Genomic DNA, 14,617 nt, shown 5'->3' with positions numbered 1-14,617 from the left:
TAAACTGTGATTGCCTTACGAAACGAGGGGGACCAGAATCTCAATCTGTGTGCTCCTTTGACTTGGCCATGTTGGCTTCGTATGTTAGTACCATTGGGATGCATGGTAGAGTTCATTAGCAGCAGTAGCATCCTTCCCCCAGATAAGATGGCCTACTAATTAGCCCAGCGTTGGAATGTTGATTAGATATGGCATCCGTTTACAGAGGAATGGATTACAACCATCAGACTAATTGCAAGGGAGAGAGGCGAGCTGAAAGCATTATAGTCTTTCCCAATGACTTCCTCTTAGGTGGCGCTGTAGCTGTCAGAGGGCCTTTCTCAATGTCATACACCACAATTAATGTCACATTTGATGAATTCCTAATAGCGGATTACATTGTTTGGCTTCCTATAGTTGGATTCAGGGACATTAATTGTCGCAGAGGATTGTATCATATCATAGGGCGAATGTGTCATGGCACTTGCTGTTTTGGGTCTACTGAGAAATTGAAAAATGCATTATTGTGAGCCCCACACCCCTGAATATAAGTAGGTAGCTGTATAACGTGAAGAACAAAGACAAATCTTTGATGTTCCTACATCAGCTCTGGGTTTCCCTCCCCTAATACATCATACCAGGCTTTCACATGGGCAGGGAAAATTCCCCATGCTGTTTATCTGACAAATAATTTGTAGTAAAAGTATGAAAATATTACAAGGGCAAAGGTCCACAAGGTAAACAACTCGTAATTTATGGCTGACAGCAGACTTTCCTCCAGCAGGAAATTACTGATGACTTAAAAAAAAAAACAGGATTAGGTCCATGGGCTGCCTCATGGACAGGAGAGTGGATGGTGGTTTACGTGCCATGGGTGGCCAGGCAAATGAGTATATACACAGAATATCTAGTCTTCCTAACATGAACATAAGGTCCCATCTCTCTCTCTCCACTGTGATAAAATAAAGGGATTTACTCTCTGTCAGCAGATTAAAGGAAATATGGAACCACGATCACAAAGCTGCTTCCCTGTTTTTCATTGTCTTTCCAATAGGTGGAATCTCAGAGGAAGTGGAGGACATTTCTTCCTCTACAGCTGCAGACGTAGGTCTCTAAACCCACAACAAAACGTCAGTGTACTCAAACTCTGAACCGCTATCAGTGCCGTGGTCATTAGGCACGAAACGGGAGAAATTGGGGAGGTACCTACATTTTACAGCTTTGTCATTCTATTTTCTATTTTAAAATCATGTTATTATTTCATATATTTTTTGGTGATAAAGGCCCACTGAGGGCCAGGATTATTACGGACACGTGATAATCTTACACGTGATAATCTGAAGTACCCTAAAGGGCCACTAGATGTCTTGTGATAGATTACATCAAATCCTTGAAAGATACCAGAATTCTGGTAGTTTACTGATAAACTCAGACGGTTTCCAGTAATATACCCTCCCTTTGCAACCCTATTCTTCACACCTGTGTGAAATAGAACCTACAGCTAGTCTTCTATACAGGATAGGTCATATTCCAAATAGGCTGGTTCTGTTCTTCAAACATTCCATTCCATTTTGTTCTGCTTTCTAACTGAAACCCCCAGAGGCTCTTCTATTCCCAACAACTGGTCCAATGAAATGAGAGAGAGATTGTGGAGTACAAATGTTGGTCAATTTAATTAAAAACATTCTATTTCGAAATATGCAACTAGGTTTCTGAAATACATTTTTCATGAATAAGTCTTGATGTGCCTTTACACACACACACACACACACACACACACACACACACACACACACACACACACACACACACACACACACACACACACACACACACACACACACACACACACACACACACACACACACACACACACACACACACACACGAGGAGAGAAGCAGAAAAATGTTACTCAAGTCTTAACAGCTACAGGAGTACAGGACAAGACCTCTGGTGTGACTTATGTCCACGCTCCACAGTACAACCCCTAGAGACCTGCTAAGGTCGTAACCTCTTCTTGGTATGTTCTGAGGTCTGGCTCTTGTCACCAGAAGATATTGTACACATGAACATAGCTGTACATCCAACACTTTCTCTTGACAACCTCTCAAACATGCATTTACTCTCTCGCTCGTTCTCTCTATCACACACACACACACACACACACACAAATTGAATACACACTGCGCTGATACGTATCTTAAAGTATAGTGAAGCAGAATTTCTAAACACAGTGCTAGTAACACTTTGCGATGACACCTCATCCCAGCACATTCAGTTTGTATGTTTTCCTTTTTTAAAGTTCTGCACCTGTAATAACTGGAAACCTACTGTATTTCCATCTCAAGCAAATACCAGGTGCATACAGACAACTGTAGAGCGAGAGTGTCAAGTTTACACGATTGGGATGTTTACTGGAGAATGAGAAGGGAACTAATCTGACGCAGTGACGGCCTACTAACTTCACAAACCAAGACGGGAGTTAAAAAAGGTATAGTCCGGAGCATGTGATTCATCTACTTAAGAGTTGACTGGCAGAGCTACATGTAATGTCTGCAGAAGGAAGCTACAGGTCAAGACTGTTACAGGTAGGATGCATAACAAAGAGAGAAATAGAAGGACAGACAGCTGACTGACTAGAAGCTACAGAGGAGATGGAGAGCAGGCAGGCAGGTAAGAGGTTCTGGAACATTGACCCAGTCCTCCAAATCAATACAGAATCACACTTGACAAAGACAAGGACTAAAATGCAACAGCAGTGAAATCAAAACAAGAGTAAAAACAATGCAAAATGAAAAAGTTGTTACTGTATATTCTTCCCTGTTCCTTATAGTTTCCCCAGATCTTAATTTTTTTGGTTGTTCAGTTTCCACTAAAAGCAAGACAAGTTTTTAAAAATAGTTTTTGTAAAAGGTTGATTTGTTAAAAGTCAGGTTGGCAGGTGGTCCTGTCTTGTGGTTGAGTCTCTTCCTCCTCCTGGTTGGTTGTCTTCAGTCGAGGAGGCGGAGTCTTCCTGTTCCGGCTGAGACACAGACACACCCCTGCTGCTATCCTAGCATGCCTTGCAGAATAACCTCGCCGTCCCGTCGAGGAGGGAGAAGAGAGAGGGAGGTAACACAGCTTAACAAACACTCAACTGTATATAAACCCTTTCAATGACCACTCAGCTCGACTTGGTTCTCTAGTCCTGTTTCAGCCCCTTTGCAGACACGTGTTTAATCTTCTACCTGCTTAGCTCCTTCACACACGCACGCACACACACACACACACACATCTCCCTCAACACAGACACACACTTCCACCCCTCTCTCGCTCGCTCTCTTAGACACAAGCTGGTCCTCCCAATGTGGTCCTCTCTCCTCCTACATGCATGCCCTCTCCGGGTGCCAGGCACTAGTTTTCCACGGGTGTGGGGTCCTGGGGTAGCGTGGCGGGCGTGTCTGGCGTGGGGGTGGGCGGTGCCTGGGTGGGCAGGGGGGCGGGCGGCTGGCTGACGATCACCTGCACCACGTAGTCCCTGGAGATCTTCAACTCCTCCAGCTTCATCTTGTCCGTGAGTGGCCGGCCCGAGAAGAACCAGCGCTGGGTGGCCGCCGCCACGCCCTCCACCGTCTGCAGCCGGCGCTTCATGTGCTGCACCGTGTCCGTGGTCCTCACCGCCAGGCGCAGGTCCCGGCCCGTAGACAAGCGCAGGCGCAGCTGGCACTCCTGGCCCTCGCTGGGCGGCGGCTCGCTGGCCTCCAGACTCTCCGGGTCACTCTTCTCCTCGATCATGTTGACAGGTGGCGACAGGCAGTAGACCGGCAGCTGGTAGCGGTTCCCCAGCTCGTCATAGCACTCAGTCAGCGCGCCTGCAGGGGGACACAGAAGGACAGGGGAACACAGTCACTCACTGAACAGGACAGACCATTGACTTCTGATTATTCACTCAGTCTGACTTAGTCATCCTTCCCTCATATTCAAAGGATTGTGAATATTGTCTTTTCATCGGTTTTGCTCGATAACGTTCGAGCTATTGCATTTCTAGTGAAATGATGTTTCCCTTACTCTCAATCTCTCGCCCTCTGCTCGTTTTGATGAATGATGCCATATTGGTGTTTTTTTATGTGCATCATGATGAAATGTTGAGTTTGACAAAATAGATGAATGTGACAGAGTGAACCAGTGGAAGACTATACAGCCTAAACAGACAGACAAGTATCCCTCAGTCAACTGTAGTAGTGACACTGTGGCTGCTCCTCTTTGTGAATGGCCTGTCATGGGAAGTGAGAGTGGCGAGTGAGAGTTGGAGAGAGGGAGAATAGAGAGAAATTAGAGTTTAGTTTAGGGTCCCCATTAGTTAATGCAGATGCAGTAGCTACTCTTCCTGGGACCACACAAAACGTACTAATACCCAACAAAGTACAGAACAGTTATAGCTAGACAAGAAAAACATGACATACATAAAATTCTAAATAAATTCTATAGAGTTACATAATGGAAAGACAACAAAAATACGATTTACACACTATTCATAAATACAGTACAGATTAAATAGGTTTTTTTCTCCTCTCAATCCACACACACACACAATACCCCATAATGACAAAGTAAAAACAGATTCGATTTTTGCTAATGTATAAAAAAAAAACAGAAATATCACATTTACATAAGTATTCAGACCCTTTACTAAGTACTTTGTTGAACACCTTTGGCAGCGATTACAGCCTCAAGTCTTCTTGGGTATGACGCTACAAGCTTGGCACACCTGTATTTGGGGAGTTTCTCCCATTCTTCTCTGCAGATCCTCTCAAGCTCTGTCAGGTTGGATGGGGAGTGTCGCTGCACAGTTATTTTCAGGTCTTTCCAGAAATGTTCGATCGGGTACAAGTCCGGGCTCTGGCTGGGCCACTCAAGGACATTCAGAGACTTGTCCCAAAGCCAGTTCTGCATTGTCTTGGCTGTGTGCTTAGGGGTGTTGTCCTGTTGGAAGGTGAACCTTCGCCCCAGTCTGAGGTCTTGAGCGCTCTGGAGCATGTTTTCATCAAGGATCTCTCTGTACTTTGCTCCGTTCATCTTTCCCTCAATCTTGACTAGTCTCCCAGTGCCTGCCGCTGAAAAACATCCCCACAGCATGATGCTGCCACCACCATGCTTCTGTTTTTTATTTATAAGACGTATTAAAAAATTTCTACAAACCTGTTTTCGCTTTGTCATTATGGGGTATTATGTGTAGATTAGTGAGTACATTTAAAAAATGTTTTAATCAATTTTAGAACAAGGCTGTAAGGTAACAAAATGTGGAAAAAGTCAAGGGGTCTGAATACTTTCCAAATGCACTGTAGATTGTCATGACGGAACCTATGTCCAACCCTCTTTCCATGAAACATTAACATGCTATAACTGATGCGCATCAAGAAATAATGGAGGCAAAGCAATGGAAAACGATTGTGGTTTAAACGGCATTCTAATGTAGACTTAGCTGAAAGAAGAAAACGCATGCTCAGTTCTTGGGAAATTTGAAAGGGAAGTTAAGCGATTCCCCCCCGCGTGGTTCTTTTTATAGGTGGGTGGGGGTAAAGTCTTCAATGAAACTGACATTAAATGTGAAGAATGATACATTTGTTTCTGTTTGGCATAATGTAGCCTATTCATTTATATGCCATTGTAGGCTACTGATACAATAAATATGTTGAAATGACGATATCACTGGAGTCATTGCAAATCAATTTGTGCCACTTGTGTAGCCTACTGGGAGATGGCAAACGGATTACATAAATAGCACCATAACTTTTGCTTATTGTTTTTGTAGCCTTGTGTTATTATGCAATTATTAAATGGGCATGTTTAGTTCATTAAATTGGAAGTTATCAAAGCTCTATCGCAATTGTCGATCAGCAATTGTCGATTAGAACATATTAGATTGACGGTAACTAGTCAGATTAGGCTACAGGTAAAACAAATGTTTCTTATTAAACACGGGCTGTTGTTGACAATAATATCTATATGAATTGAATATGCTTAATATTTAATTCAGTGATTGAAATGATGACCCACTCGTCAGTAGCCTATTCCAGCAGGCTATTGGGCAACACAATCACTTCTTATCTCGAAATTGACTCACTATTCATGTTGAATAAATTAGTTTGTTAATTGGAACTAAGCAAGCTGCTAAATTGTTTAGTTTAAATCTTGCCTACATATTGCTTAGGCTACTGTAGACTATCTGAAATTAGATTTAGGCCTATCAGGGGCTATAGGCTACCTAGGTTTATCAAAGCAAACCATGGCATAGTTGCAATCATAAACCCAGATTTGAGTCTGTAGCCTGTGCCTATTGAAATGACAAGTCAATCTCGCAAATGGGCCATTTATAACAGGTTGTAGTCTTAACGTCGGGCACAATTGCCAGAAAACAGCCTCGCATACATTTTTTGATGTTCCTCCAAGTGTTTCTTGCGCAGAGATTTCGAGATCCTCTGTCCAACTTGAATCACTCAAACTATCCTGTCGGAAACTATCCATGCGCAAAAGAGATTTATTTACTATTATAAACCCAGTTCAACACCTGAATGCTGATTGGCTGAAAGCCCTGGTATATGTATGACAAAAACATACTTTTTACTGCTCAATTACATGGTAACCAGTTTATAATAGCAATAAGACACCTCAACTGCGCGTTGCGTCATACTTAAGAACAGCCCTGAGCCGTGGTATATTTGCCATATACCATAGCCCCTTGTGCATTGTTGCAACCTGTTTGGGATAGGGGACAGCATTTTCATTTTTGCATGAAATGCGTGCCCAGAGTAAATTGCCTGTTACTCTGTCCCAGATGCTAATATATGCATATTATTAGTAGTATTGGATAAAAAACACTCTGAAGTTTCTAAAACTGTTTGAATGATGTCTGTGAGTATAACAGAACGCATATGGCAGGTGAAAACCTGAGAAAAATCTAACCAGGAAGTGGGAAATCTGAGGTTTGTAGTTTTTCAAAGCTTGGCCTACCGAATACACAGTGTCTATGGGGTTAAGTTGCACTTCCTAAGGCTTCCACTAGATGTCAACCGTCTTTAGAAACTTGTTGTTTCAGGCTTCTGCTATAAAGGAGGGGGGAATGGGAGCTGAATGAGTCATGGGTCTGGCAGTGTCTCAGGCTCGTGACGCTCCCGACAGAGTTAGCTCTCACTCCAGTGCTTTGCTAAAGACAATGGAATTCTCCGGTTGGAACATTATTGATGATTTATGTTAAAAACATCCTAAAGATTGATTCCATACATGGTTTGATATGTTTCTACGACCTGTAACGGAACTTTTCGAGTTTTTGTCTGGACGTAGTGCTCATGAAAATGGATTACTGGGCTGAACATGCTAACAACTAGTGGCTATTTGGACATAAATTATGGACTTTATGGAACTTTATGGAACAAATCAGTCATTTATTGTCGAACTGGGATTCCTGGGAGTGCATTCTGATGAAGATCAAAGGTAAGTGAATATTTATCATGTTATTTCTAACTTCTGTTGACTCAAACATGGCGGATATTTCTTTGGCTGGATTGGGCTCTGAGCGCCGTACTCAGATTATGCTTTTTCCGTAAAGTTAAAAAAAAAATCTGACACAGCGGTTGCATTAAGGAGAAGTCTATCTTTAATTCTGTGAATAACACTTGTATCTTTTATCAATGTTTATTATGAGTATTTCTGGGACTTCTGTGGCTATCTGCAAAAACACCGGATGTTTTGGAATCAAAACATTACTGCACGTAACGCGCCAATGTAAACTGAGATTTTTGGATATAAATATGCACATTATCGAACAAAACATACATGTATTGTCATGTAACATGATGTCCTATGAGTGTCATCTGATGAAGATCATCAAAGGTTAGTGATTCATTTGATCTATATTTCTGCTTTTTGTGACTCCTATCTTTGTCTGGAAAAATGGCTGTGTGTTTTTTTTGACTTGGCTCTGAACTAACATAATCATATGTTGTGCTTTCGCTGTAAAGCCTTTTTGAAATCGGACACGATGGGTAGATTAACAAGATGTTTATCTTTCAATTGCTGTATTGGACTTGTTATTGTGTGAAAGTTACATATAAAAAAAAAAAATTATAATAATAATTTCCCGCAGTGCCTTTTCAGCGGAATGTTGTCGAGGGGTTCCGCTAGCGGATCGCCTGCGCTAGAAAGGTTAATCATAGCAGTCAAACTAGTTAAATCAACATTCATTGATGGAAAAGGATCTGCCGAGTTTAATAAGGTAAAATTATATTTTATCTTGCGACATATTCAAATTCCTTTATTACGTCATGTCATAGCTCCCAACAATTATTATTTTTGAGGAAAACCGAATTGTGCTTCTTAACTGGCTCGATAACGTTATGGAAAAAGGGTTTATTGTATAAATATGGCAACTCCTCTCTTGCTGTGAAAAAACAAACACATTAGGGCTAGCTTTCAGGCCTTTTGGGCAGGTTTTGAGTAGTCATTGGTCTAGAAATTTTAGCTAGACCTGGCAACCCTGTCATCGCCACGTTCAGTCTGCATGGTTACTGCAGCACATGCAACAATGCTGATATTAACCATGCTGTATCCACTTTGCGTCTTAATATAAATCCACAAGCGTTCTATAATTACACTATTAGTTTGTGTTTCTTACATCTACAAACAGCTAGTTTGTCTTTCTTAGCAAGTTGTGGCTAAATCGTGTTAGCCGCTAATGCTAATCGCTAATAAATCTACTGAATCAGAGCAAACATAGCTAGCTATACAGCCTGATACCAGTGATGGTGTAGGCCTAAATCAGCATGTTGTTTGTGCAACATGATCTTCTAAACCAAAGAGGATTAGAGGAAGCATGAATATGTTAGCTGTATGAAGTAGCTAAAAGAAAACATTCAATGTAGCTCAAGATTGTAGGGTCCCGTAGGAAACACTGACCAACACTTGTGGTTCCTACCCTGTCACAATAACTCCTCCCTGGCATTTTCATTCGTTGTCATGTCAAACAACACTGGCTGCATTCCAAACATATAAAAAGACATCCTCTCCCCTCAGCCCTCAAATAAAGTGGACACTTCTGATGACGTATGATGAGTTGACACTTGCAGGGCAAGGGAAGAATGAATTAATTTTAAATGGACAGCCCTTGCCCAGAAATGTGTCACTCGTTCGTCCCACGGTCGTGTTTTCAGTCATCATGGAACCACCGGTAGCTGTTGTGTGCTTTATATGCACTACAGTCAATTATGATTGCATTTCATATCTTGGCTAGAGGACAACGCATCCGCAGACATCGAATGTTAGCCATCCGACGATATCAGGTAAATCGAAAATTAGTGTGATGTCAGGGAGAGTTGTATGCGCCAGCTAACGTTTCCAAAAGCTGACCAAGCACAACATCATTACATTCACGAGACGTGTTTGTGCCGTCATGTGCATTAGTAGCACAATTTCGAACTTATTTACATTTGTTTCTACTTAGACTTGTATGTTGACTTCTTCATATTGATGTTGGTTTGACTTTTCTTAGCGGATGTACAATCATCGCGAATTGAATTATGGGGCGTTTCAGGCCCAGGAGTGAACAGAATTGTACACTCGATCACAAACGAGGGCTGAGGGGCTTACGTTGCCAACTTCCCTTGCAATGGAGGGCTGAGAGGATTCCCCCAAAAGACATAAGGCGAGGGTAAGTGGAGGAGGGTGTTTCTTTTACGTGTTTGGAATGCAGCCGCTGTATTCAAAGTGCCCAACACAGGAGGTTGGTGGCATCATATTGGGGTGGACGAGCTCGTTGTAATGGCTGGAGCGGGATTGGTATCAAATACATCAAACACATGGTATCCAGGTGTTCGATGCCATTCCATTTGCTCCGTTCCGGCCATTAGTATGAGTCGTCCTCCCCTCAGCAGCCTCCATTGGTGCCCACTATCTTCTAACTTTATGAAAATGCTGAAAATTATTTTGGGTTGAAGTTTAATTGAACAGTATAAAAAAATCAGAATGGAGAGCGACCCATTGAAATCCCTTAGAATGTATGTGTTGCCATCCTAGGGTGACGCACTACTCAAAGCAAATTTAGAACTTGTATTATTCAAAAAACATAAAATACTGTCAAAATTGGAACGATACAGTAATATGATATTTGGGCCATATTGCCCAGCGCTACAAACAGCCCAACCCTCCACACACCCCTTTGAATAGCACACACAGGCACACACACAGGATCTGGTTTAGCGCAAAGGCTGAGAAACAGCACTGTCGTGATAAAATGTGTGGTGGAGGTGAGGTGATTGACAGATGTCTCGCAGACAGTGTACATTTAGAGATAAAAAGCCAGTCCTGTTTGGATAAAGGTGTCTGCTAAATGGCATAATATTATAGTATTAACCTTATTTCCCAATCCCCTCGATCAAAGCTGGGATTATCTGGAGGTCTCTCTTTATGTCACACACTTTTCTGTCCACATCAGCACACGGGACTAATCAAGAGAATATCAATGAATAACAAAGACTCAACGGTGTCAAGCAGGGTTTCAGTTGATCATTGTTTTATGTTGGGACAGACCATGTCAATACTCTAGTCACCACTCGTCACACAGAGGCTACTTGACAATACGACACACTCAATAATGTCACCAGAATAAACAATGGTAACAGCACTTCAGAAGCACCATAAGACTCTCTGCAAGCATGTTGATTTGACGAGGATCATTAAGTACTGGCTTTCTACTCTCAACAGCTCTTATCACAGGAGTACTTCATATGAGTGAGAGAGAGGGAGAGAGAGGGGAGAGAGGTAGGAAGAGAAAGAAAGAGAGAGAATGAATGAAAGGAAAATGATTAATAGGAAAGAGCCATCTTGAGGAGGGTGAAGTGTCTGTAGGAGTTGTGTTCGCAGTGATTGGAGGGGGTGTGTTACAGTTAGCACCCCAGTGCTGTCACTCAAGATTGTGTGTGCGGAGTGTGCGAGGGGCTGAGTGAGGAGGCTTTGAGTGACGCATGGCTTTCTCCTCAGCGAGCAGTCAATGACAGGCAGAAGCACAACAATACAGCTTTCAGCAGTTTCTTTATCACGCCGTCTGATCTCTGACAACACCATCCACTCTAGATGCAAATCACATTCAAACAGCCCGCCTCTGTGCTGTGCAGTGGCAGAGCCCCACCTGTTTTGAACCCTACCTGTTCAGCTAAAAAAAGAAATGTGTTGTTGTCTGTTTTGCATGTTCTTTTGGCATTTTGTCACATATCAGTTTGCAAACAATGTAAAAAATAAATAAACAGAGTTAATAAAGCTGCATACAAACATGGTCTCTTTTTTGCTTTCTTGAGTTAGGCAGCTCCAAAATGCAGGTGTTTCAGCCTAGCTCAGTGTTTTCTGTGGTGGAGGAGCAGCCAGCGGAAAATACAGAGCGTAGGGGTTGGCAATTTTCTCTAGTTGCGCCGTGATTGGCTCGGTGTTCCGTCACTCATGGGGACACTACGTCACCGCAAAATCTACAGGGAGAGCTAGAAAGTTCAAGCCCCCTTGGGTGCTGCCATAGATTTACATTAGAAGTACCCATCCATGAAGGCTCAAGGTCATTGGCCACAGATAAAATTACGTCAAATCACGTTATATTTACCGTGGCTTTGATTGGACTGATCATGTCAACATCATACTTTCAAGATCTTAGCTAGCATAACGCCGAGTCCAAAAATGTATTGTATGCTGCTGCATAAATGATGTAATATGCCAGGGAGATATGTATACTGTAGCTAAGAAAGTAATACTAAGTGTATGTTGTGGACTTAGCTGTTAGTAACCCATGTGCCTCACCCTAATAATTTGGTCGCTTTCTCCCCATAACTTGGCCTACTATGTAGCCTATAGCCTGTTTTAGAGAAATTACATCATCAAATATTGTAAGAGCTTTCATTGTATGCTTATATGTCCCATTTATTTATCCTACGAGGAGAATAATGTAAGTCTGTCCCTGTACATTTCAAAAGTGCTGAATAAATAGTTATATTGACTACGTCCGTCTTTGCTCGCTCATTAATGTCTTAATCGAAATTACAGTTGGCCTTTTATCCGCTCATTGTTCCCTTATGCATTTTTTTACATTTGAGAAATTTAGCAGACTATTACTGAAATCAAACCCACAACCCTAACATTGCAAGCACCATGCTCTACCAACTGAGCTACACGGGAGCATAGTTTGTGCATCTCAATTGTCAGTAGAAACCACATTTGTTTAAGCAAGTCAGCCATATCAGCAATGTTTTTCAAAACGGCAGTAAATGAGGCTGAATGAACTGTTTCGCTGCCAGACAAGGCTCCACTGATAGCCAGGTGTAGCAGTGGTAAGGATTCACTCCATGGTGCTGAAAAGAAAGCTCTGCTGTTGGGACAGATTTATGTCGGCCCTAACAGTTTGTGGGCACCGCTTGTCACCGTTATAGTGCAATTAATGTATTGTTTAGTGTTGTGTAGTGGCTTTGCTGGTATGCATCCCCAATTTTTGTTGTTGTTTTGAGTTTGCATTCTACAAACGGTGGAATAGGCAGAATATAATAACACAACAACTGATGGCAGTAGCTAACGACTGTAGCTAACTACTGTAGCTAACTAGCCAGCTAACATCTGTATCTAGCCTGCAAGCTAGAAAGCAACGCAAAAGAGATTGCAAACAGGTTAGCATAACTCTAGCCAAACAAAACATTGTTTTTCTAAATATTAGCTCGCTGGCTAGCATTTATGAGGCCAGCAACTGTGTTCCTCCAACATTATAATGAAAAAATGCCTCTTGGTCCCAAATCAGAAGTTCTCTGGAAACTTGTGGGGGGAGTGCTGATGACGTCGCCAACCGTATGCGCTTTCGGTAGCCTGACTGCGTCCAGACTGAGGAGAAATCCAAACACAATGCATCCCTGACCACCTCCTGAAGTGGTCAGCCAGACCTGAACACAATCAGACCACAAGGCGACTTTTGTGCGTCTAGACCCGTCTTTTCAATGCGATCTTCGTATTCTGACAGCAGAAGTCGTACGTGAGTGTCAAGTGTAGACACGACCTTCAAGATTTGAGTCTTACATTATGGAAAGCCTGGGCTGTGGAACAGATGATGACTGGACTGTAGCCTATGTTGTAGGGCTGCAGCATCACTGTGTGAAGATAAAACATACGGTAGTCAAATGGTGTCACTGATATATACTGTACAGTCTTCCAGGGGGTTGAAATGGAGATACAGACAGGTTAGAAAAATACTATCCATTTACCTACTTGCCCTGCTACCCAGACTCCTTGCTGCGGCCAAACGATAACGCTTGCCATGGCTACGGACATTAGTTCCTTCTCAGCAGTGAGTCTGGATCGGAGCATCTTTCCGACCCTTAGTCCAGAAACCGATGGGTTAGGCCCGAGCCAGAACGCACGTGGGTAAAGCAGTGGTATGAAAATGTGTCATTGGCTTTGATACTCTGATTGGTTAAAGACGATTCAATCGCTGATTACTTTTTTCGTACAACGGACCAGCCAGCCAGTTAGAGAAAAAGGCTTGATTTGACCTTGAGTATCATTTAAAAACAGCTAAGCGTTTCTCTCTGCTGAAAACTATAAAGCCCATCCACCTCATAGATATAAGACTTATTTGATCTATGTCAACATGGTAGTAATGGTATAAAGAGAGAGTGAGCGATGTCTGGCCTCTGGAGACACTAGCATCATTATTACTCAGTCTCCCTGTCTTTACCGAGGCTCAGTAAACAGTCCATCTGGCCCCAGTCAGCCAGTCAGTTAGCCTCTCTAGACCAGACACTGCAGTGCAGTCAGTTAGTCCCGCACAGCCAGCAGGTAGTGTGGAGAGACCTATATAGAATTTTTTCAAATCATTTATTGGGTAAAAAAGGCAATCCTTTTCACTATGCAGAGTGTGTAGTATGCTACTGTTCAGTTATGGAGATTAACTACAGCCTCTTCACTGTCAGGCATCAATCAAATCACATCAGTTTAGCTTGAAGGCCACAACCATCTGGACAAGATGAATACCTATGTAAGAATGCTGTTCATTGACTATAGCTCAGCATTTAACACCATAGTACCCTCCAAGCTTATCAATAAGCTTGCGGCCCTGGGACTGAACCCCACCCTGTGTAATTGGGTCCTGGACTTCCTGACGGGCCGCCCCCCAGGTGGTGAAGGTAGGAAACAACACCTCCACGTCGCTGATCCTCAACATTGGGGCCTCACAAGGGTGCGTACTCAGCCCCCTCCTGTACTCCCTGTTCACCCATGACAGCGTAGCCATGCACACCTCCAACTCAATCATCAAGTTTGCAGACGACAGTAGTAGGCTTGATTACCAACAACGATGAGACAGCCTACATGGAGGAGGTGAGGGCTCTGGGAGTGTGTTGTCAGGAAAATAACCTCTCACTCAACATCAACATCAACAAAAGGAGATGATTGTGGACTTAAAGAAACAGCAGAGGGCGCACCCCCCTATCCACATCAACGGGAGAGCAGTGGAGAAGGTGGAAAGTTAAGTTCCTCTGTGTACAAACTGACAAACTGAAATGATCCACCCACACAGACAGTGTGGTGAAGGTGCAACAGCGCCTCTTCAATCTCCGGAGGCTGAAGAAATTTGGCTTGTCACCTAAA

At 42.8% G+C, this 14,617-nt stretch overlaps 1 protein-coding gene across 1 annotated transcript in view; it reads right to left on the bottom strand.

Annotated features, from left to right (window-relative positions):
- Nucleotides 1-1,773: 1,773 nt before the first annotated feature.
- Nucleotides 1,774-14,617, bottom strand: part of LOC139583683 (ubiquitin domain-containing protein 2) — a 77,735-nt gene continuing 64,891 nt past the window's right edge. The window contains exon 3 of the mRNA XM_071415021.1: nt 1,774-3,831. Within this exon, the coding sequence (XP_071271122.1) occupies nt 3,374-3,831 (458 nt within the window). The 3' untranslated portion in view covers nt 1,774-3,373. The remainder of the gene's footprint in view (nt 3,832-14,617) is intronic.

Source organism: Salvelinus alpinus, chromosome 1 (genome assembly GCF_045679555.1).
Source record: "Salvelinus alpinus chromosome 1, SLU_Salpinus.1, whole genome shotgun sequence".
Taxonomy (NCBI): domain Eukaryota; kingdom Metazoa; phylum Chordata; class Actinopteri; order Salmoniformes; family Salmonidae; genus Salvelinus; species Salvelinus alpinus.
The sequence above is the reverse complement of the archived record's forward strand: the minus strand, read 5'-3'. Positions and strand labels throughout refer to the sequence as shown.